Source organism: Ambystoma mexicanum, chromosome 6q (genome assembly GCF_040938575.1).
Source record: "Ambystoma mexicanum isolate Mex_15411 chromosome 6q, UKY_AmexF1_1, whole genome shotgun sequence".
In the NCBI taxonomy this organism is placed as follows: Eukaryota; Metazoa; Chordata; class Amphibia; order Caudata; family Ambystomatidae; genus Ambystoma; species Ambystoma mexicanum.
In genome coordinates, this window is record NC_090937.1 from 487,729,642 (window position 1) to 487,755,302 (window position 25,661).

The following is a 25,661-nucleotide window of genomic DNA, read 5'->3' on the forward strand; positions in this document are numbered from 1 at the left end:
GGGTTATTTGATGGCTGAAAGAGGGCGTCCAAAAGGGTAGGGGAGTGGAATAAAGATGGTATGGAGCTATTATAGGTGAGAAAGGGTTTGCAGATGCCACTGAGTCTGCGGTCACCTGTTAGTGTCTCTGGACATTACATGGATGGGGGGGTTTGAGGGAGAGTTTTGTTATTTTAAGGTTTTTTGTACATACATGTTATATGGTTTAATTTTATTGTGCTGGTTGTGGCAAGTGGCTAAATTCTTGGGGCGCACACTATAGTAATGTGTATAGTAATTCTAGGTAATGCAGTGGGAGTATACAGTATTTGTAATGTGGTGGAGTAATATAATTAAAGTGTATGTGGTATTTGATTGTAGTTAGTGTTCGAAGTGTACGAAAATAAGTAGTGAAGCTGTTTCCTGCTGGTCTGCATCCACTCCTCAGAAACCCCATCACCATGTCACCTCCCACACACAATAGAAACCCCCACAGAGATGTACCTACTTTTTAAGGGAACTTTTAGTGTAGAGTACTGAAAGTGTACGTTTGCACTTCTTCTTGCAGTTTAATTTTAAATCCCTGTAGGAACAGTAAAACGTAATTTTAAAAAGTAGAGGAGCACCGCTCCCAACCACTCCCGTTCACTTTGACCACTAATTGTAGTTCAATTGAGGACAGTGCTTTTTGATGTGTCCTTCGCCTTTTAGACGGGCAAGAATTGTATCCTCATTGAACGGTTACGTGATACCATTAGCATTGTGGAGCAGCTGCTGGACTGGCTGATTTTGTTTTCCTCGCTGACCGTTCCCAGGTGCAACTGAGCTATTTGTACTGTAGCACCTCACTGTTTACTTATAGAGTACCCTAGGATGTTGTTCTAAAATTGTGGTTCTTGCATATGTATTTCATTCCTCAGGCTCACCTGATGTACTTGTTGTTTTCTTATTTCTAGTGATATGTTAATGACACATAGGTTTCCTTAAACTTCCCTGAACTCAGTTGTAGTCTTTTTTTCTTTATCTCTAATTGTCTAACTGTGATTGAGGCGTTGTGTGCAGCTAACAGTCTGTGTGTCAATGCTAGTAAGATGGAGATAATATTTTACTGTGATACATGTGTGCTGTATTTCTCCAACGCTCTTGCCACCGCCTTTTGGCCGTCTACAACTCTATGAGGAAAATAACTTGGGCTTAAGTCTTGTCTGTGCTTTATTCTTTACATTTTGGAGCTTGTAAACAAAGCCCATGCTTCAAGCTTCACCTCCTTACGGGCATTGTACTGTTTCTCATTGTTAGGCAGAAACCTGTGCAGTTCCCTTAGGGACCACTGCAACAGGCTTAAGACTACAGGTTTTGGCAGTAAACCCAATTGGTAGCAGTCTGTACCACCCAGATTTACCTGGTAGCTGTGGCTGAGCAGCCAGACTTCTCTCAAGAAGAGTTAGACAGTATATAGAGTATACAAGATAGGTACCAAGATACAGTAGCACAAGCAAACACTGACCAGAGCTTTGGTATCAAAGTATATAATTATTTATATAAAGACACACTTAGAAACACTCCAGCACTATTATTGTAAGCAAGTTCAAAACACAGTCACTATGAATATATATACCTCCCTTATTCCTTATTAGACTTAGTTAACACCACTTATTTTCAGACAGAGGTGAGCGCTTAACTAAAGATGGCACTCCAATAAGTTATCAAAAAAGGAAGGGAAAAGGCAGAAATTAGAAAAGCACACAACACAATACTTTAGACGCACTTAGCAAGGCAGGAAAGTCAAAGTCTACTTGTGAGCAAAAAGTTCAGAGGCCCGGCTCCCTCTTAGAGAGAGTAGAACACCAATGCGCCCAAGATCACACAGTTTATAAGGCTTGTAAAGTCTTGCAGAGAGTTTAAAAAGGAATTAGTTCAGCTCAGAAAAGTTCAGTTAGCCAGCCTAGGGCCAACCCAAGTGGTAAGATGAGGATTTACAAGACACCCCACACAGACGTTTGCGAGGGAGGCCAGGCGGACACAGTACCTTAAAAGTGGAGAGAATCCTCCAGCGGGGGCAGTTTTTCCTGGCAGTGGGTGCAAGTCGCGGCGTCATCCAGGGGAAGAGAAGATCTCGACGTGGAGGAAAGCTGAAGGTCGTTGCACTGCCAGGGAAGAAACCAGCCGCGGAGTTCTCCGGTTAAAAGGTACTACCCTTTTATTTGCGGTAGTGGTAAAACGTAGTATCCTGGTTGCTGGGGTGCTTGACACGGGCAAGGCGGCCACGAGATGCTCCAGGAAGGCGAAAAGGCGGGCAAACTGGTTATCCCCACCAGTCAAAGGAAGAAGACTCTTTGGTATGAATATCTCCTCTGTCGTTGTGAGTCGGTTCAGCAGGGCTCCACCGGTGGTGTCGTAGTTGCAGGTCGGCTCGGCTTTTCCCTCTTCGGATACTTTGGTCCTGTGGCGATGTCTGAAGTCCCAGTCCCCAAAGCCCTGCTTTTATGCAGAAAAACCCCATTCATCAGTCCTAGCTGTCACTCAAACATGCTAAGTGGTGAGCCGGGCGGCTCACCACTGGGCCAATCACACAAGAGTGCGACTTGAGTTGCCGAGGCAACTCAGTCCAGGGTGCCTAAACCCCCCTCCCACACATCCTGTAGACCCAGACAGAGTGGCACCACTTTGGGAGGCTTCTGTGTAGAAGCCCGCCAAAAAGTGGAACAAAGGGCTCGACTTAGGTTGGAGTTACAGAGGCGAACACAAACGCCATTTTAAAACCGAGTCCTGGCGAAAAGACCCAACCGGGGAATAAATATTAAATAAATAACCCAGCGGTATCTTTAACATTGCACCAAAAAGTGGTGCGTTTAAAATGAATGGGAAAATCCCATAGTAAATATTTTTAAGGAATATAGTAAATATTTTTAAGGAATATTTCGCGTGGTAACCACTGCCACCAGCCAACAACTCGACGAGGGGGTACTGCACAGTGCCCCCGCGAAAAACAGACCCTGGGGCAATCTAATTACCCCTACCAGTACTTCCACAATATGATGGTTTTTACTGGTTCTGTTCCCAGTTTAAGACTAGTAAAGTCAATGGGGACTTTACATGCCCTGGGAGACAGTAGTTAGTCCCAGGGTATGGAGTCTATGTTTGGGGGTCACTATGACACCCCTGTGTTACTGCACTGAGGGTGCTGTGTAACAGACTTACCAAAAACCACATGAAACCCTATGGAGTAAAAGAACCCATAGCCCATTAAACACATTACAAAATCAAAGGATATCTCAAATCATGTCTAAGAGTGGGAGAAAAAGAGTCTCAATCTTAGCAGAAGAAAAAAATAAACCCCAAAAATCCAGCAAAGCTGCTGGGGGACTCACTAGGTTTGGGAAATTAACCTTAACAGAGAATTCTCCCTAACACTCATCTTCACCCAAAAGCTGAATGTCATTGGATCCCTGGTTTTGTGTAAGCTGGACTACTGCAAGAGCCTGTCCATTAATCTCCCTCTTTGTTGTGTATGCCTCCTTTGGCTAATATATAATAGGTCTGCAAGACATATCCTTTCCTCAAGCACAGGGATCGTATCACTGGATATATAAAATGTGTACGTTAGCTCCTGCTACTTGCAAGTACTGCGATATGTGCAACTTTGTCTCCCTACATACTGCCCTGCTAGAACCCTCTGCTGCTGTAACTCTAATACTCTGCTTGTCAAATGCTTTTTGAAACAGAGAGTGGGAGGATTGTCTGTCTTCGGCTGTTGCTTGTGTTTGGAGCAGCCTTCCTGCTCCTGTTACACTTGAGCTGGACTTCCTTAAATTCCCGAAATGTATGAACTCTATTTTTCTGTTCCTGTTTTACTTAATCTCTACTAACCTATTCCACTGAGACTGGTGGCCTGGTCCCTCATGAACATTACAGGTTCCAGGCTGTATATTTAGTCACCACTAGTAACCCCCCCTCTCCCCCCCTCACCGCCCTTTCTGCACTGCCTTTGCCATTTTACCGTTTGGTGGATGTGTACTGCACTCTTGGGACTCCCGTGCCCCTAGTAGGTACCTAGTGGCCTTCTAGTTTGGTATGTCTTGGCACTTTTCTGCTGGACTTCAATGAGCAGTTGGTAATGTCCGCTACTCTTTCAATTCATGCACTTTTTACTGGACAATGCATATGTGCATTTAAAGCAGCAGTGTGTACAATATTTTGGGATAAGCAAGTGATATGCAAAGAATTGGTAGAACATTTTTAGCGGCAGTTGGTGTGTGGAATTTAATATGTTGATAGGTTATATGTACAGTTTTCTTTACTGATTGGTGGATGTATTTGTGAATGCTTGAAAGCAGGCAATGAGGGAGTGTTACAAACGTAACGGTAAAAAGAGTGGAAGGGCTGTCTTGTGTTATGGTGTGCATGTGCAATCCATGTTTTTTTAATGAGGCATGGGCTAGACCGTGGAATGCAGAGACTGTGGATAGTCCTGAAGGGCAATGGATTATGGTATTTATTGCATACTAGAGAGATTGTTTGATTCGGGTTCAGTGCACTCATATGGAAACAACACTAAACAAGGGAAATGATCATGGGCTCCATTGGGTGCTGGTGCTTGTGGATGCAAGAGAGGAATGGTGGGAGTGGATAATCAACAAAATAGGGTCTTTAACTGCATGTCATGGAACATCAACGGGCTCTGAGACAAGATCAAGCAAAGTCTGGTTGCAAAATGTTTGTCCACCTGGTGGACATAATTCTGCTGCAGGTGACCCATATGTCACAACAGCGTGTGCTTTCCTGGGAAGGGCTAGATACTCGGAGGTGGAACAAGCAGGGTTTACGCGGAGATTCAGGGGGGTGGCGATCTTAATCAGGAAGTCGTTAACATTGGAAGTGCAGCATGTGGAGCGGGACCGGGGGTGAGGGTGGAGATTGATTTTCCTGAAGGGGACTTATGGGGGAACATGATATGTATCATTAAAGTTTACGCTCCTCTAGCTTTACAAGCAGACACTCTAAACAGAATGCAGGCCTGGATGACCAAGCATGGGGGGGAGACATTTCTATGGTGGAAGGGGGCTTTAATGATACATCACAGCCTATGCTGGACAGGACGTCACACAAGGATGGGATGACATACTCCCCAACAAAGCTCAATTCTTTTATGGGTGCCACAGGGTTGAGGATATCTGGAGGGATATGTGTTCCCGGAGATAGGGGTTCTTTTTCTTCTCTAATGCTCACTCATCCTTCTCGAGGATGGACTATAAATCACTCCCGAGCACAATGGTGGGTAGGGCGACCAAGGCCACGTTTTTGCAGAGGGGCAGGCGGTATGGCTGTAGCCATACAGGGAGCAGAGGTCCCGCAGAGAGGGTCATGGATGCTGAACGCTTATTATTTGAAGGATGCGCAAATATCAGGGGCCCTAAGGGAAGAGTCTATGGCATACATTCAGGCCAACTCAGGGACGGTAGAGAGTCGCTCGACACTCTGGGAGGCGTTCAAAGTGGTGCTATGGGCAAAGGCGATGCAGGTGGTAAGACAACACCTTAAGACCCGGAGGGAACGTACAGATCAGTTGGAAGGGTAGGTGACAACAGCTGAGGCCAATCACGTGAAGCACAATTCGAAAGCCACCAAGAGGGCCCAAATTGGGCGTAGCAACAGTAGACGAGAATGGCTCTGGATGAAGCAAGGGAGGCCCATTGGGAAAATCAAGCGCACTCTTTCACGCAGGGGCTACGTGCAGCAGTCAGCTGGCATGGCTGGAGAGGAAGGGATGAAGGGACGAGGTGGGTATGGGAGATGAGGGCGGATGGGGAAGTAGCATCCCGGAGTAAAGACATAACAGAAGAGTATGCAAAATATTACGCCAACCTGTATTGGGCTCAGCCGGTGAGGGATGGGGCAATACGTAAGGGGGACGGGTTTACCTAGTGTGAGCCAGGAGCAAAGGGAAAGATTGGAGCTGGACCCAACAGGGGAGGAAATCCAGGCAGCAATCCAACAACTCCAATCTGGGAAATCTATGTGCCCTAATGTATTCCCTGTGGAATTCTGGAAACTAGTGCGGCAGGGACTGGTAGAGGAACTGAGAGACAAGTTTATGGTGTCTCGGGAAAGGGGTATATTGTGAGAATCCTGAAAGTGTCTTCCTGCTTAAACCTCAGGGATCTGTCATCCAGGTAGCCAGGACACAGCCATCGCTATTGGATCCAGTTCCTGGGGGTGGACTAGTGGGGGAGGATCACCTGGTTTGGGGGCTCCTCAGGGAGTGGGACGCCGACTGGGTATTCCCTTCCTTTAACACCTTTTCCCCAACCTCTCACGTAGGACATGCCAAACCACTACACCCCCCCCTTCTGACTCTAACACTTTCGCACAACACAAAAGATGACGGACTAGTGTTCGGGCCGTTTCCCTGACCTGTCCCAATACAAAGGTCAGGCAATTGATCAGAATCACACACACACCTGACTGCCTTTTCCCTTTCTCACAGGTATAAAAGGTGGGGCCAAAGAGCACAGGATGAGCAAAGCAGGAAAAGCAAACATAGCAGACATCGCAACGAGGCGGCTAAAGCAAGACGCCAGTTCAGGCGAAGGAGAATGGCGGCCGGAAGGGAGAGGGTGGCGAGGAGAGACGAGATCTCACCCTTTTCGCCCCAAACCCGCAGAACCTTCACCGAGGATAGTCTAAGACCGAGGACAACAGCCCCAGTGTCATGCTGCAGATGTCAACGGTACGCAGGGCCGGCCTATGTTGATTATCCAGAGCGAGGGAAGCTTCCGTCCCGTGGTACCGGCCTTGACTCCAAAGAATACAAAAGCCGAGCGGTTACACACAATCGGTGAGTCGAGGAAAGAACCGATAAAATCCGGGTTGTGTTGAGTGAGAATTTCAAAGGTGCAGCTTTGAAGCAGATGTAATGAACTTTGCATGAGCTTTAAGTGTGAACAGGAGACTAGCTGCAAAGAGAAAGCGGCACCACGTGGGTGCTAATCCGAAAGACTCTGGTCGAGCCCCATATTGAGAAACTACAGAAACGAGAAGGCCATAGGAAGGCCGCCAAAGGAAGCGAAGTGGTCATATGTGTGAGGGTCGAGCAAAAGCCCTGTACTATCGAAAGACTTTGATCCACATATTGGCTAGAAATAAGGGAAGTGAATCCCACCTGCTGAATGAAAGGGACGTGAATCCTGTGAATATTTGAACCAACTTGAAAGCACCAAAAGGGAATCGTGAGCCCGCAGAGGGATGCCACAAGGAGAGGGACGAAGTCTAAAGGTCCTGAGAAACAGTGCAAAAGTGAATCCAAGAGAAAGGGGGGGGGGTTAAGAAACGGAGAAGGTTCCGAGCCCGGACGAGGGAGATCTGGGGTAAAGCTAAACTCAACACTGACAATCGAGCCAGGTCTGAGCCTGAACAAAGGAAATCCATCGGTGAAGCCGTCACCCATGGGCTGGCAGTCGAGAGAGGTCCGGGCCTGAACAAGGGAGATCCAAGGAGTTAAGCTATCATCCAAAGATACGATTGAACAAGGGTCAGCCCCAGAAGAGGGGGACCAAGGGTGCAACCCTCACCCTATTCAAACTGTAACCGAGAAATACTATTAAGAAGGGCTCAGCCCAAAAGAGGGGGGGTGAAGTAGTCACCCCATTTGAAACCTTGAATTACAATTAAAAAGGGTCCGCCCAGAAGTGGGGGACCAAAGGGGTGAATAGTTACCACCCTAACGAACTTTCATTTGTTAAAGGAACTTTTGTTTTATCTGAACACATCAAGCCCCGAAGGCAAGAGACTTTCAGAGGAAACCAGACTTGTCCATCGATGGTCCCGAGAGCTGCCTTTGGAACTGTTGTCTCGTTTTGGGGAAGCCCGAGACCGTACTGTGCTCCAAGCTCCCACCTAACCGCGTGTACAAAACATGGGGAAGGAAGACCAAGGCAGCCGCATCCTAACTTATTCTTTGAGAGCACTTCTTTCTTTTCATGAGAAATATCCTGCACTCCTTTTTGTATTAGTTGTGAGGCTTGGAAATAGATTTCTTAGTATTGGCTTTCTTTGTTTTGACACAACGCCACTAGGACAGCCTTATTTTTCATTTGATGGTTGACACTTGCCCCCATCTTAGATTTAGGTTTAGATTAGGCGTTTTTCCAGTTGTTCAATAAACACCCTTGAGCTGTTATCACTTATTGTCTTAGTTGTTGTCACCATAGGCTCCTCACAATACTACCAGAGGATTTACGAAGGGCCACAATTGTAGTCCTACCCAAAATGGGGAAACTGCCGGGCCAATGCAGTGCATACCGCCCGATCTCCCTAATTAACGCAGAGGCCAAGTTATTGGCGAAGGTCCTGGCCAATAAACTGCTGCCCATTATTGGGGCCCTTGTCCACGTGGATAAATGCGAGTTTGTTTTCCGGATAGGGCCACCAGGATGAACCTTCGAAGGCTGCATAATGTACCGAGCGCGGCCTCCTCCTTAGAGTGCCCAAATGCAGTCACGGCAATAAACTCGGAAAAGACATTCGACTCAGTCCCCAGGGGTCTAACCTCTCACCCTGGCTTTTCAACAAATAGCAGGCAACTCTCACCCACTGCATTGCCACTTTCTGCTCAAATTTCCAGTGCTATGCTGACGACACTCGACTCATTTTCAGGCTGCCCTCTGCCACCTCCTCTCCCATCTCTGATTGTCTATCTGCCATTCAAGATTGGTGTGCCGCCAATGATCTTTGTCTGAATGCCAGCAAGACGGAGATCCTCCTCATCGGCACACCTTCACCATCCTTTCCCCTCACTCTCTGGCCGGCCTCCCTTGGCCGCCCTCCTACCCCCACCTGCGAGACTATGAACCTCGGGGTCATCTTCGACTCCACCCTTTCTTTCTCCGCCCACATCTCTGAGGTCTCTAACAAGTCACATTTCCTACTGCACCTCCTCAGAGGTACTCTGCCTTTCCTCTCCTTCCCCCAGCAGCTCATGGTATTCCAAGCTTTGGCACTCTATAGGTTGGACTATTGTAACAGCCTCTTTCTAAATCTACCTGCCTCTACTCTCCGCCCTCTGCAATTTATCCAGAACAGGACTGCGAGACTTGTCCTTGGCCTCAAGCCCTCGGATCGTATCTCTCCAGCTCTGAAATCTCTCCATTGACTCACAGTGGATACAAGAATTACATTCAAGACCCTCTGCATTGTCCACAAGGCTTTCTGGGGCCTGGGCCAAAAAATACCTTCAGCTATCCCTCCGCAAATACCTCCCCTCTCGAGCTCTTCACTCCTCTACCTCTAACTCCCTCAGGGTCAGTTGTTTTTCAAAGAAACGAGCTGGGGGTAGATCTCGGTCTTCGGCTGAGGCCTCCCTCTGGAACAACCTCCCTGCCACTCTAAAACTTGAGGAGAACCATCTACGGTTCCGGAAGCACCTCAGCCTCTTTTCTTCTGCTTTCGCTCCCCCTCTCCCCTGCTGATCTGTTCTCTCTTGGCACCATGCACCTGGCCACCCTCTGTCCTCCGGGCCCAGGTACCTGCTCACCCCGCCACCCTCCCGCACTGCCTCCGGGCCACCCCTTGCACTGGGCTCTGTATCTGTACCCATACAGCCCCCCTCTTTTTTTCTTCCTGCACTTATCAGACCTACCCGGTTTGCTGCCTTAAACCTAGCACTTGCAAATTGCTGGCTGCACTACCACTGTTTGTTGCCTTTATTATTTATTTGTTATTTATCTTTTTCTCCTCTGCTTCGCACTTTCCACTTCTCCCCCTCCATGCACTTTTCCCCTCCCCCATGCACTTGCACGTTTTCAATGTCACTGGGCCTAGTAAGATCGCTGTTTTGTTCTCCCCTGTTCCCCTCCCTTGCATTGTCGCGCTCTGAAACACTTGTGTACGAGCATGATAAAAATAAAATATCAATATCAGTGGGATTGCAGTATCTCTGGGAGGTGTTGTAAGGGTTCGGGTTAGGGTGAACGGATGTGACTCAGAGACCTTCCCCACTCACCACTACTGTTTCTGCTGGCGATAGCCGTTTGATTTACCTTTCAGATCTGACCCCTTGCTGTAGGGTGAGGGGAGGACCTCACATCATATGCAGACGGCATCCTCCTCTACCTAGGGGACCCAAGAAGCACTAGGCAGAGGGTGGTAGACATGTTTCGGGAGTTTAGAGAGGTAAGCGGTCTTAGGATCAACTGGGACACGTCAGAGCTCATGCCAGTTCGGGAGGTAGCGGACGCGATACCAGAGGGATGCCCACTTATGATTGCGAGGGAGTCTATTAAAATATCTATCGTGGGGGTGCAGGACTCATTGTTTCTTCCTAACAACCTGGACCTAGTCCTAGAGAGGCTCAAGGGGAATGCCAAACACTGGGCGACACTCCTGATATCAATGGCAGGAAGGGTGAACTTGCTGCCGTTGCCTCGTCTCCTGCATGTCCTTCAAAATACGCTGGTGAAGGTCCCAGCCGGGGTGTTACGAGCGATGGAGAAATTAAAGAGAGCGATCTGGGGAAATAAAACCCTGTGAATCACATTAAAAATGTTATGTAGGTAGATCTGGCACGGTGGGCTGGGGATCCCAAATGTGCAGCATTATTACTGGGACTCCCAGTTTATGGCGATAAACGAGTGGATGTTTGGGTGAGGGAGGATAGGCCACATGTACAACGGGAGTGTAGAAGGATGGGTCTCGACCTCCACTGCAGCTGCTATATGGGGGGCTCAACCAGGGAGGTTTACAGAACCAGGGGTCTGTACATTGGTATTGCACACGGCAGCCCTTAGAGCTATGGGACAGGGATTAAAGGGGGGGGGGAAGAGTAGTGACCAGGGAGGCTCAAACATGGTGGAACTTGGCCCTGCCACAAGTGTAAAAACTGGGGTTGCAGAAAGGATGGCAGGAAAAAGGAATCCGAAAGTTCAAGGATATCCTAGCGCAGGACATGTTTGCATAATTTCAAAGGCTGCAAGAGGGGTTCGGCCTGCAGGACCGGGATAGGTACACCTACGCCAGGCTGCAACAGGCATGGGACATCCCAGAGAGATCTCCTATTGAAGCCAACCTTAAGAGATTAAGGAGAAGGCGATATCACAATTATACCAGATGATCAATAACCATATGTCCAAACCCCTGGGGACATTAAGGGAAAAGTGTGAGGAGGTTCTGGGGGCCATGGAAGAGGAGAACACGGGGCAGAGGCAGTGGTATCGCCAAGAGAAGCAAGCACAATTCTGCGACTATGTTTAATAAAGTACAAAATTCTACATAGGGTGCACTACTACAGGGTCTGAATGGGCATGGCATATGATTCCCAATGTCTGAAGTGCGGAGTGGGAGTGGGCTACCTATTCCATATGCTATGGGAGTGTCCCAAGGTGCAAGGGTTTGTTGTTTACATGGTTGACTATTATGCGCATCTGGAAAACAACAACATTTTGTTCTAATTAAAAAACAAAAATTGATCAAGTCGAGGTGCACTACGCCCCCTGTCGAAAAGGTTTTCGAGCAGCTGACGCTTCAGGGATATCTGATAGGAATATGCGGGAGAAGAATCCATAGAAGGAACATTACCGGTAAGTAGTTTTTCCTGCTCTCTACTTTGATTTTGCTAAACCAACAGGTTCTGTGGGACTAGGCGCTTCATGCTTCCTCATTCTTTTCACTTGTGTGTGTTCTTCTTGTATGTAGTCATTTTGATTTTATTTGAAAATGTACCATTAAGGATAGCAAATTGGTATGATATTACTAAATCTGCTGAGTATGTCACTGAAATCAAATTTTTGAAGGGTTTGCTGCTTGTCCTTGTCATTTACTCATCTTAGATAGTATGGTCTTCGTAGAAATGTTTCGCAAAATATTACATCGTTCACTATTTGTTTCTGCATATATTGTCAGACACTTGCGAGTACTGGCAGAATTGTATGTTTCCATCTTTCTTTGTTCACATTTAGAACTCTCAAAAAAAAATTCTAAATCTGGAGCATGAATTAAGTGTAGCCCAACGAGACGGCAAACAAAAGGAGGAGAGAGCAATTTCATTAGAAAAACAACTATTTCTCGAACGACATAAATTTCAAACTAAATTGATCGATGGAGAGAAGATGCTTCAAAGTGTGATGTCGAAGGTACAAAGTCTCCAGGTATGTTTGTTTTATTTGTATGCTATTAATTTCAGTGGGATATGTGTTGCTTACCTTTTGATATGGGTGTTTTCTCTTTATGAACAGAAAACGAAACTATCAAACATTCATTACTAGTGAATGACAACTTTTTCCATCTTATGCCAAGACCTGAAGTGTACCTTAAAGTTTCGAATGAGCTTTAAAACTCCCCTCCCATGTTGCCGACCCTGCCTTACGGCATAGTAATCCGGTGCAGAGAGATTCTGCGCCAGTTCTTCTGCAGAAGTGCAGGAGAGCCTAAAGGTTGTCCTGGTGGCCAGATGGGATGTCTGTTCAATTTCTGGCAGATATTTGACCCTTTCCTTTTTGTTAATACTAGTGACTTGCCTGAAGAGCACTATGAGCAGGATGAAGGTTTAGCCAGCTTAGCTTCTGTCCTTCCGAACACCAGCCTCCTGGACACTTCTCCTGAGCTGGAATTCATTCGCACTTTTTCCTATTGTAAGGTTAATGTACATTTCCAGAACAAAGTCGTAAAGGTGGAGGTGCCTGCGTATAACTGCCCCCTCAGCATCCAAGGTTCAGTATGACTGATATTTTGGAGCAGGTCCACCAAAAGGAAACTTGCCTCACTTCTAAATCCATCGTCTCTGACCCTGTCATGGCTGTCAAACCAGGTTTAGCTCAGGGTGTAAGGAAGGATTTGAACAAGGAGTATTATCCAGTTCCTCTGTACCTGCCTTGCTGCTCCATCCACTAATCCCGTTCCTGTGGTTCAGGCCTCCACAGCGAGAGCAAAGGCTGCAACCTTTCACAGCTTGCCCCCTGACATGGGAAAAAAGATGATTCCATTTGGCACAAGGTTTTTTCTCTGACACCTTGGAGTTGCGGGCTGTTAAAACATCTTGTACTTTTACATATTCTTACACCTTTTGGAATGGGGTAATGGGAGCACTGCATAAGAGTTGGTGAATGATGGCATAAAGGCTACCATGCAGATGGTTTTGAAAAAGGCTGATTGTGTGGCCTGCTCACTGGGCTTTACTCTGCAGGCACTCCTGGATGAGGATATCTGGGTTTGTGTCTGATGTACAAGCAAAACTACTTGAGATGCACTTTGATGGGGCCCAGTTCCACTATAAGGCAGATGAGTTGCTTGAAAATTTCAAGGCATCCAAGACTGGCATGTCCAATGAGCTGGCTGCCTAGCAGGCTTCCTCACTTTTTACCGGGGGACACCCCTTTCACCTCCTTTAGCTATACGACTTGGGGGTGAGGACACTTCTGGAAAACAGCACCAAAGGAGTTTTCCTGTTCAAGTTAGCGGCAGAGATGCACCCAAGTGAGCAATGTTTCGGCTTCCACAGCCCCTTTCTTCACTCCATGTCCATAACCCCTTTCATTTGGACTTTGTCCATTCATCTCAGGTGAAGGGGAGGGAGTACTTTTTCGTCCTGGTGTTGATGAATACCAACTACCGCGCCTGGAGTTACAGGTAATTTCACAGGGCTATTGCCTCCCTTTACTCCACCATATTCTGGACACAGACACCTCCCTCCCCTGTCCAATCACAGATGCTCTACTGCTGAAAACAATCTCCCAGCACCCAGAGAGGGCACAGATAAAATATGAGCCAACCTGAGAGTAGCAGGGTTTCTTATTCTCATATTTTGTTGGTGCTGGAGGACAAGACTGGTCTAAATTATGCCCTCAATCTGCAGCTACTGAACTTGTAACTGTGCAAGGACACGTTTACGATGGTCACCCTTTCCAAGGTGCTGCCATCCCTGGACCTTCTGGGCTGCCTGGTGTCCCTAGTCCTTCATGTCTCTTTTCATGCACCGGTCCATACACAGCACCAGAAGTACCAAAGGTTTGTGGTTGGCGACCCAACCCTACCAGTGTGCGCTTGTGACCTTTACCCTGTCCTCAGTGCGCAGGGTTTTTATCAAGAAGTTGGCTGGCAAAAGAGGAACGAGACCTCTGCTTTACTGAGTGTTGTGCCTGTTGTGGGCAGCTGTCAGGTGGCTACGTGAGCATCCTTGCACACATTGACCCACCACTTTTGGCTGGATTCCCTTATTAGTTGAGAAGCCTGCTTTGGTTGTGAAGTGCTCCAGAGTTGATTGCTATAGGTAATATGTCTGCACTCTCCTATAGATTTTATAATTTGACCGTGTTTCTAAGAATCCATTTGAAGAAAAGAAAAACTTACCTCTGGCAGTATTCTTTCCAATGGATTAGTCCTTCCTACCCTCCAATTGTTCATCACCAATATAACCTACAACTCATTGTGAATACCTTATGACCTGGTGCAGCTTCATAACCTCCAGGAGCAGTGTAATGTGAGCGAAACTAAGTTGATTGTGTGCAGCCAACTCGTATATTCCACCCATGATATAACGTCCTGGTATGGTGTGGATGCAGAGGCTCGGTGAGTCACCTGGGTACCAAAGTTTCTTAAGAAGTACCTGGAGGATATTTCTTAGATGAGGAATATGCTGGAAGGTGGTGAAATCCATCAGGAAGACTGTTGCTGAAGTTAAGCAAGTTGTCCTTCCACTACAGTTGAGACTTTGAGAAATTCATTTTTTTCTTCCAAGTTGTCTTTTTATTGAGATCTCGAAGAACGACTTACAAAGTAACAATCATAGCAGATCAAGTACCAAAACAGAAAAGGAACCCCCCTGTGTCGGAAGCATCTTTTGTTACAGAGCCTGAGGTGCAGCTTGACACGTTGCTGTCATGTAATTTATGCTCAGAGGTTCTTTCCTCTGATTTTTCATCTGTGGAGAGACTGGGATGGAAACCAGCCAGGAGCAGCCCGAGCAACTCTGTGCCGTGTATCAACCACAATCCTGCTGTAGTCTGTGCAGTTCGGCAGGACGTGCATTTGGGAAAAGCCTCACTGGGTTGCCTTAAGGAATGGCTATTGTAAGGTACAGCATGGGTACAACAGAACTTGTGTGCGGTTGGCTTTAGACCTGGAATTGCTGTAATTGCTCAGCATTTTATACTGAGCAGCACCCGACTCTACACTACACTGATCCTCAATATATTGGGTTGGCCGGTGCGCCCCTTCGACCTGTGGCCAATAATGTGGGCCAAAGGGGATGTTGCAGGCTGGCCCTTGTACCCGAAGGAAGGGAAAGTTACGAGAAGAGCTGACATCGACCATTCTGAATGGCCGAACAAGCTCTCCATCCCAGCTTTCTAATTTTAATGAAGGACCAACTAAGGAGTACCACCAAAATGGTGGTGAGGATGGACAGGGTGCAATGGTCCAGCTTGTTAGCATAACAGACCCAAAAATCTGTTGTAGCAAGTCTGAACTTAACGCAGGATACAGTTCCCTTGGACTCTAGCTTCTTCATCAGAGTCTCTCCCTTCTAATCAGGAGAGATCAAGATTGGGATCCCTCCACCCGCCCAGAAATCCCCCCCCCCCCCAATTCGGCTTCGAGACCTACAGGTTTTTCAAGAGGCTGAGGAGGACACTGTGAGAAATTGGGCCTTTGTGGACCTGGACTATGAAGAAGATGCAGCTTATTTAGAGGTAGTTTTTAACCGCTCAGACTCTCCTAAGTATGCTATACTGCGGCCACCTTAGATCATGGCGAAGCCTGCCTCTTTGGTCTTCTCCTTTTCACCAGTTGATATCTTGGAACAGCAACACTCTGCTTTGACAGCGTGGTTACCCCGAGACATTGCTGAGCTCAATTCGACAAGAACAAATCAGCAAAGGCTTAGTGGTTTTTCCAATACTAACTGCTCAACGCCCAAGGCCAGTGATTTCCCAGAAGATGTGCAACCCATCATCAAACTGGTTACACCAGCTAATAAACCAACAAGTGGCCTACTACGGGGCCCCATTCAGAAAATAGAATATACCAACACAAAGCCATCGTCAAGGGGGTAATGTTTCCAAAACGTTCCAATCCCAAGTGCCTCCTAATTTAAATTTGGCACAGTGCTCATTCTCATCTTCATCCTCCTCACTTGACTCCCAAGAGAGTCTAACCCCCAGGAAAAATGGTACAGCAAATCTTCAGCAACCCGCCCCTTCTGGGGGAATAGACGACACTTCACTTCAAAATCTGGTGATGGCAGCTCTGAATGTGGCAAACAATCCCTATGTTAAACTGTACGAGTCTCTGAATTAATCAATAAAGGATCAAGCCGCTATGTTAGCAATTCTCCATACCAAGCTCATCTTTTTGGAAGCTTTCTGGGGTTCAGTACAGTCAAAGTTGGATAAGGAAGCAGAGAGAGACCGTTTGACCTAGCAAGAGGAGAAGCAGCGGAGAAAACCACATTAATGGCCTCTATTTCGGAAATATTGAAATGGTGTAGACATCAAAAAGTCTTTAATGATCTAACCGCAGCTGGAGCATGTGATCGAGGGGTCTCAATCAATGCTCTAACTGTGGCACTGCCTCGAACGGAAACTAGGGGGCCGCCCCTGCGTGGTCCACTTGGCCCTCCCTGTGATCCTGGTTCAGGGCAAGTGATGGTAGACAATGGGGAGGCCTGTGTATAAGACCAAGTAAAACCGGGACCCAGTCAAGACCAGCCTGTCATTGTTTGGTTGGATTCAACGATATCAGTTATTGAAATTGAAAATATGGTGGTAATACCCACGTGCCTCAAGTTAGCGAGAGCAGAATAGAAACAAGGAATCTCTAATCCCTTTGCTAATCCTAGTAGTGGGTCCCTAGTGCCACAATTTGACGGGAAGCGACAAAGAAAACTGAAAAACCAGTTCCCTCCTAAAAAAGTTATGTCTAACGGTTCAAGCGCATTTTTTAGGAAGCTTACGCTCCCGAGACCCCCAAGTTCGGATAAACGCTGTTTTGATGGCCCCAAGAAATCATACATGCCAAAGGGTGTATCGCAAGGCGACATAGATATAAGCCAGGAAATGGATGAGAGTACTCTCCTCTTGATGAACCTGTAAACTTATTTGGATGAAACAATTGAGGTGATTGATGTAGGGCTGATTTAACCTTTGACTTGGTCCATAAGATCTGCCCCAGCGCTAAAATTGGATCTAACTTAAGTGACTTTCGAGAACCTGCGACCCCTTGCCCTCTTTCGAATGTAGCTGGGTGGAGTGGGGGGGTCCAACTTTCAGACGCTTGAACAAAAGAGGCACTCACTGGGTGAGAAAAATGAATGTGCTTCCACTTCTATTACCTTAGGCCAAAGTGAAGAGGGCAACAGGAGGTTACTGTCGAGTTTGAACAGTTTGGTACCGTTAGTCGCAATTGAGAGGCTAATTCCGGAGAAAGATGGGCTTATGAACAGGAAAAACGTTAAAAAAATTTTATATTGTGGGCCTAAACTCAGATTCATCTCCGCTGAGGATATTTATAGTGTGGCATTTGTAAAGGAAACTCGACTAGACTGGGTGATTGTACATCTACACTCAATACTGGTGAAAAAGGCTCTATTGAAAGCGTCTTCAGGCTTTCTACCGCTGAGTTTCGAATTATGTGATGGTACCGATTTCAAGTTTCACGTCTCCAGGAATCCAGAGGTAGGTCAACAGAATGCCCCTCCAGGAGGAAGGCCAGGGAATAACTATAATAATCAAACAAGGATAGACCAAAACGTGCCCTCTTTAAGAACAAAGTGCAATTCTAATCACCCTGTGTTGACAGGGGCCCAGGCAACATCTTTAAAAGTTACCTTTGATATAGCCACAGGTATAAGCAGAATGGTGAAGATGAGCAGGGGCAATTGCAGATTGACAGTCTCCTGCCGACTGGCCGTGGTTGGCTGGCTCATTGAGCAGGCTCGGAGCTCATAACTCCCAGAGGCACAGGAAAATGTCCCCCTATGTTTGGCCTCATGGCATACTAGAGGATCTGTGCATCTTTTCAACCAGGATGGCTTGAACTTCTCCAATTATTATATATTATGCATGTAGGAGATTTGGATGTCTTCCAAGACAATTTGTGAGGGCTTTGAAGTTTGTCCAAACCCAGCCCTGCAAAGACAGGCAAGAAGACCTGCAGCCGGCTTAGTGAAACTGGGGCGAAACCTTAAGATCTTGGAAACAAGGAATCAAAATCCCTTTGTTCAGTTTGTGCTTTTACAGTGGGAGAGGGTTTCTGACAAAAGTTCATGGTTATTAATATGATATGGCATTTGTAACGCGCCTATACACTAGTGTTTAAAGGCGCGCCGAGGCAAGGGAGGGGAACAGAGGGAAGACAGACACAGATCTTACTAGGCCAGGTGACATTGAGATCGTGCAAGTGCAGGGGAGGGTGGGAGTGCGAGGGGGAAGTGCAGTACATAGGATAGACAGTAAATAAATAAAACAATAAATAGGAAGTGCGGCCAACTGGTGGCAGGTGCAAAAGTAAGTGCAGACATCAGGTGTCCAGTGCAGGTAGGGGGCTGTTGGGATACAGCCCCAGAGTGCAGGGGTTGCCAGGGGGGCAGTGCAGGTGTACAACTGGTGGGGAGGGGACCTGGGCCCAAAATAGAGGGTAGCCAGGTGACCAGTGCAGTTTCCGCCAGTAGTTCAGCAGGGTAGAGGAGGGGAGAAAGCAGAAGCAAAGAGGAAGGCCTTGAGGTGCTTCGGAACTGGAGATGGTTCTCCTCAAGTTTCAGAGAGGCAGGGAGGCTGTTCCAGAGGGAGGCCCCAGTCGAAGAAAGTGATCTACCACCAACTTGTTGCTTGGAGAAGCGACTGACCCTAAGGGAGTTGGAGGCGGATGAGCGAAGAGCTCGAGAAGAAAGATAAGATAATTAGGAAGAGAGTGTTGAAGGTATTGAGGGCCCCAGGCCCCAAAAGGCCTTGTGGATAATGCAGAGGGTTTTGAACTTGATCCTCGCTGCCACTGGGAGCCAGTGCAGAGATTTCAGTCCTTGAGAGATAGTCACTGAGCTTGAGGCCAAGTCCTGTTTTGGATGAGTTGGAGAGGGCGGAGAGCAGAGGCATTCAGATTTAGAAAGAGGCAGTTGCAGTAGTCCAGCCTAGAGAGAACCAGAGCCCTGGAGACAGTGAGCTTCTGGGGGAAGGAGAGGAAAGGAAGAATACCTCTGAGGAGGTGGGTGCAGCTGCTAGTGTGACTTCTTAGAGACGTCAGAGATGTGAGGCGAGAAGGAGTGTGTGGAGTCGAAGATGACCCTGAGGTTTTTTGCCTCACAGGTGGGTGCAGGAAGAGCGCCAAGAGAGGCCGGCCAGAGAGTGACGGGAAAGGAGGGAGCGGGTGTGCCGATGAGGAGGATCTTTGTCTTATTGGCATTAAGGCAGAGATCATTGGCGGCACACCAATGGTCCTGCTCAATCTATATTGGAATCCTGTTGCGATTGGGGAAGATTAATTTGTGGGGTTGGCCACTCAACTGATCGATGAGTGTTGGTTGGAGATGAAGAACCCCCATATAGTGATTTGTGGGAACCTTAATATAAAGTGTGTGGACAAAATGGGAGGAGGTCTGCCTAAGTCTTCTCTAGCTAAAAATGCAGTGCTGTGGGTGTTGGAGTGTGATATTTATATGGTAAACGGTGGCCTGAGCGATGATATCCTGGCAGTATTAGATGGTTGGCTGGCTCCCAAAACGCTCACCTGGATTACTATTTTGTATCTGGGCGTCTTCCCAGATGTCTAGAACCTCTATTAATTTAGCCAATGGCAGATAGTGACTACTATCTCCTATCACTTACGTTTTAAAGGACGGGAGGGAGAATGTGGTGATCGGATGGGAGCCGAAATGCACATAAACCAGGGTGAGAATAGACTGCGAATACTAGCTAGGGAGGTCTACAAGATCACGGCCCTGTACAAAAATGCCACGGAATCTAGTTTTTTAGAGTTTTTTAGGGGTAGATGATTTTAGTTGAGTTTCCAAATTAAATCTGAACACTCGTGGCAAACAAGATTTTAAGAGATTGCATTACCCAAGCAATGAAGTGAGAAACCCTAAGAAACTCTTAGAGCTGATCTTCGTAGGATAGATCGCCTCCAGTTTGGTGATGATGTGGCCTTAAAAAGGAAACGCAAGCAGGAATATAAAAATTGGCTGCTAGCGACAAAAGCCCAACACTTTCAAGCGGATGTGGAAATGATAATATCTAGGAATACCCATGATCTTTGGGCGCTGCTTAACAACAATGCAACATTCGAACTGGCCACTATTATACCAGCAGTTTCAGAGAAGGCTTGGATAGGATTTTGTACCGACCTCGTAGCCGCCTCAGTCCCCATTGTACCTTGTACGCCAACTAGAGCAGACTCTCCTTGGTCCATTGAATTTGACCGTGAAGATATATTGGTTTTAATTAAGAAGTTGAACTCCTCCAGAGCTGCAGGCTCGGTTGGGCTGAACAACATCATGCTGAAACAAAACCCAGAGGATTGGGCTGATTTCTGTTGGGTGTTGTTTAATGAAATCCTACAGGCCAAACAGATTCCCCCCTCTTGAAGGGCGGCACTGATCATCCCTATTTTTAAGAAGGGCGATCGAGACAACCCTAAAAATTATGGGCCCATCTCCCTTCTTGAAACCCTTGGGAAGATCTTTGCATGCATTCTGTTGAGGCATCTAAAAATGTGGGTGACACTCTGGGCATTTCGATAAAACAAACCAGATTCGTCCCAGAGGTAGGCACCAGTCTCAATTTATTTTTTCTGAACAGCTTGAAATGGAGGGTGATTAAGACCAAACCAAAAAGAAAGTGTAGCTAGCATTTAGTGACCTTGAGCAAGCCTTTGACAGCATTAGTAGAGAAAGGTTATGGGAGAAATTGTTAAATTTGCGGTGTCAGCAGGACTTGGTGGAGGCAATTCATGCCCTATATTCATCCACCACCGTTCAAATAAGGATGTCTCTTAAAGGTACACCCACGAAAGCAATGCAAAGTTCAGGGGTTTGAAACAGGGTTGTCCCTTGGCCCCGGAGCTATTCAATATTTACCTGTCGGATAGTCAAGGTAGTCCACCCAAAATTAAATAATCAAGTGAGTATGTGGGTGTTAAATGCAAATTATTTGGTCCTTATCGACCAAACACTGATGGGGCTACAAAGAAGTCTGAAGAACCTAGAATTATACCTAAAGGCAAATGAATTGAGAATAAACACAGGAAAAACTACTATTATGGTACTCCCGAGTGCTTATAGCAATAATAAACCCAAATGTAACTGGGTGGTGGGTGCGGCAAAAATCGAGTGTGGGCAATCCTTTGTGAGCGAAAATCCTTGGACGGAGGGACGAAGATTGAAAACTGTAAGACTGGCTACCCAGACAAGAAGGATCCACAAAAAATTCTGTAAATTTTCTTTGGTTCCTATAATAACTTTTTATGGACCAAGGGTAATTCCGATTCTTATTTATGGAGCAGAATCAGTCCCGTACGTTCCCCAAGGGTTCTGGGATAAATTGGAGGGACTTTTTTGGATGAGGGTGCTGGGCCTTCCTAAAATCTCTTCCAATTTCTCTGATAAGATTTGAATTAGGTCTACAATCTTTGCGCTCCAGGATTAGATGGAGCTCTCTGCGCCTGTTTTGAAAATGTATAGAAGAGAAAATTCTCCCCCTATTTGAAATCTGAAGTTCGAGGGAAGAAAATAGGCCTGACCAGATCCTGGACTCCTGGAAGGACTCCTGTAGGGTGTGGCTCCTGAGCCTCAAACAAACGGAAGCCACCCTTGTGGCCAACCCTGACAAGGTCAAGTTCCAGATACTCTAGCACAAAGAAGTTCATACAGACTCCTGTTGAATCTGGAGCATGACAGGAGAAAGCTAAATCAACTGCCCAACTATCTGGTAAAATTTCAGTTTTATGTATAGGGACTTCTTCATGAGGCTTAGTTTGAACATTTTGCCAACAAGAGACGTTGTGTATATGAGAAGGCAAATACAGGATAACGACCCCACCTGCAGATTTTGTGGGAGGCAAGACAAGGTGGAAACCTCCCAGCACCTATTGACAGAGTGTAGTGGTCTACTCTGGACATGAGACGAAAATATGAGCGGAGTGGCTAAACATTATACAAATCTAACGCTGCAGGAATGGTGGGATACGTTTATAATTGGAGCGCGATGAGATTCATGGAGAAAATTTTAGTTCTTGCGACTGTAAAATGAAATTGTGGATGTTTAGTTTTGTAATAAGTGAGATAATAGGAAACTTTGTAAATATTGGTTTGTTAAATTGATTTGAAGATGGAATGTAAAGGGTGTTTTTTATGAAAGGTTTGAAATAAACAAACCATAGTAAGAAAATAAAAAATAAAAAGAACCCTGCACCCTCTAAAGAAGAAGAGCAGGAAACTAACCCAAAGAGAGAAAGCAAGGAAACAAAAAAGGATCACACAAATGAGAACAGTGTTATCACAGTGGACCCCTGTCATGACCCCTGGCCTTGGCAGTCAGGCCACCTGGGCTGCACCACGGTCTTCCATCATGGCCCCAAGGATCCCATCATGTCCCCCAAGACTTTCTTGGAGTCAGTCCTGGCGCCTTTGGCGCTAGGCTCAATTGGTAAATTGGAGAACTGGAACTCGCAATGGCATTTTCACAACATGGATCCCCCCGCATGACTCAGTTCCAGAACTGAGCCATGCGGTTTAGCATTTAGGGTGTGGTCTGGCCTGGGGGGGGACCTGGGATACATGCAGGCTATATAAGCCATGCCCAAGCTGGAGAACACGCTTCGCGTTACTCTGCTGGTTGCAGAGTGATGCTCACCACAGTCTGTCGGATCTTCCTCTGCATTCCGGGCCCGATACCTCCAAGAACAAGAACACCGTTAGTATTCGCTTACCTATTAGCGAGCCCTGCTTCTGTCATCCGCTCGAGAATCCCGAACATCCAGCATCTCCGCGAACGCTCGCTCTCTCTTGGAAGCCGCAACCTGTGAAGAACAGAGAAGCAGAATTAGTATGCGTTTATTCTTCAACATTGAAAAAACAACCAAAAGGCGCACGCTTACCTGAATTTGACTTGCTTTTGGTCCACGTCCATTCCGGGCCTTTCATCGTCCTTCGAGAAGAAAGACAAGGCCGATTAACACGCCTAAGTGCTAGAAGGCGGTTCGAACAACACTTTACTCACTGCTCTCCATCTTCTCGGCAACATACAGTCCGGAACATCACTGCAGCCTGCAAGAAAGGAACAACAAACAGGTTAGCACAAGAAAAGCCTATAGCGCTGCGCTCCGTGCTTTCACTTACCATCTTGTGCACAGCCCCAGGCAGCACGGCATCACCAGAGCTCCTTCCGCACCTAAGAAAGAAGGAAAGACATTAATAGGGGCAATTACAAATAAAGGGCAAGCTACCAAAACAGCAGACTTACCTGACGAACTGAGTCGCAGCAGGTCTGGACTCAAGGGGCCCGCACCAGTGCAGCAACTAGGTTGCGACACGCCCATCCACAACGCACCCCTGCACAGAACAGCAGGACGGGGAGCGCACCATACCAAAAAGCAAGACCTGGTCCTCAGCTGAACAAGAGTCCTAGGGAGTGGTTCCAAGGTCGGAAGCAGTCCAGCCAGATTGGGTGGCGTCCCCGTGGATACCAGGTGAGCGTTACAACCCCATGCACCATTGACAATCACTCTTCTTCTCCTGGTCCCCGGCATGATAACTGCTCCATCGCACAGCTCACTCATGCCACCATGGTCAACTCATGGATAAGTGTTTCATGAGCTGTGACTTAAAGAACATATGCTCTTTTTCCCAGATAAAGTCTAGGAAAGGGACCAAGCCTGGGAGAATTTTGATATTCGGTCTGATATGAGCACTGATAGTTTTTCCATCGCTATGATTTCCCATACTTTCACCCACCAGACTTCGGGCAATTCTACTGCATGTGCACCAAGTCCCTTGTCTCTCCATATTCCCTCTAGTAGAGTGGGGATGAATAAGGCTATATCTTGTGTAGTCATTGAGGGGACCTATACCATGGAGATAAATCGTTTATGCACTTTCTTTACTGGAAGTACAACATGCTGGGAGGTTAGCTCAGGGGCAACACGCTCACCTTGGAAGCAAGACGACGCACAGCAACACAGGTTCGATTCCCTGCATCCACGCTTAGAAACCTCTGGGTATTAAGCACGTTGTAAATAACCAATTACAATGGTGCATGAAGCTTTATGGGCCTATTCTCAGAAACGCAGCCATGATTCCATTGAGATGTATATCTCAATTCTCCCTCCCACCTGGCCATATATCAGTTTATCATCAAATGAAGTATTATGTAGGGATGTGTACAATTTGGAGAATAGCTTATGTAAGGCTGTGTACCTAGCATGAAGGCCTCTCTGTGGGAGGTGCCACCTTAATTCGCCTGCTCCTCAGCTACTGGACTTTGCATGGTAGCTTCTTTAATAGTCCGGAGTCGCTTTACCTTGGCTTCCGCTCCTCCAAGGGGGTGCTCCCCAGGTGAAGATCACGCACCAAGATTTGGTGTTTGCAATCTGCAGAGGTGATCTATCCAGCAGCAGGCCCCCTAGTTAGACTTCCTGAATTATCCCCTAATATGTTTCCCATATAGGTCTTGCATTAAGGAAATGAGGACAGTGAGCAGAGCTATTGGTATGGATCATGGGATGACTAGGACATGTTCTAGTTCATCTCACTCGCTTTACACTCCTTATTCCAATCGTGCGCTCTGTCAAACCCTGTCTCTATAGCTTTCACTCAATCTTGATGGTACCTAACAATTTTCTCTTCTAATTTAAAGGGGCTGGATGACAGACCCACATGTTCTACTCATTGTGCTATTCTTCCCTGATGAACTGAGGGCTGGTTGACCAATGAGCTTGCAGCCTTTCAAAGCCAGTAGGGTGGATCTGCTTCTGCTCCCACTCATAGCTTGTGACTGCCATCAGCCAGACACCACATTTAAATATGAGTTCTTCGCAGATCTTTCCATTGTTCCCAGGTACTGGGCAGCGTATCCAGTTATATTTTCGAAAAAATAGTTTCTAAATACAAAAATTTAGAGTACAAAGTTTCGAAAGAACATTTTTTTAATGAATTTATTTTCATGTTACAGGTTTTATTTTGGTTTCATATAGAAAAAAAGTTTGTTTTAAAAAGAACACCCCCCCCCCCATTAAAAAATAAAATGCATTTGAAACTTTTTTTTCCAATGCTTTTGTGTCGAAACCTTTGTATTTAGAAACTTTGTCAAAAAAAATCACTATAAACCACTGGGCAGAGTGCCCTTCAAAGAACACAAAATGCCTGATTGAAAGAGTGCCTTTGCGTGAGACTTTTTTGTTGGGTCTCAAGTTGAGGTAATAGTGAATCACGAGCATGGGCTAGAAACATTAGAGGTGATTAAGACAGCAAAGTCGGAAGATGTAAGATGAGGGGAGAGAGGCAGTGGCTCAGCAGAAGGAAGTGTACGTATGCAGGTAACGAGCTGAAAGAGGTGATGAGGATGGAGGGAAAAGGTGAGAGGAAGGCCAGAGAATTTGTGCATTTTAGCTTCAAGCCGATGGGAATTATATGAAGTGCAGGGTGGAGAGGGAAGCTAAATCAAAGAGAGATTGAGATTTTTTTCCAGCAGTATTCCTCTTTCCACTGG

General features: G+C 46.6%; 1 protein-coding gene across 5 annotated transcripts in view; it reads left to right on the plus strand.

The window, feature by feature from the left end:
* CENPE (centromere protein E) overlaps positions 1-25,661 on the plus strand; it is a 2,471,681-nt gene that overhangs the window by 2,216,792 nt on the left and 229,228 nt on the right. For all 5 annotated transcript variants that reach the window (XM_069630970.1, XM_069630968.1, XM_069630972.1 and 2 more), the window contains one exon: positions 11,931-12,119. In XM_069630970.1, the coding sequence (XP_069487071.1) occupies positions 11,931-12,119 (189 nt within the window). The remainder of the gene's footprint in view (positions 1-11,930; positions 12,120-25,661) is intronic.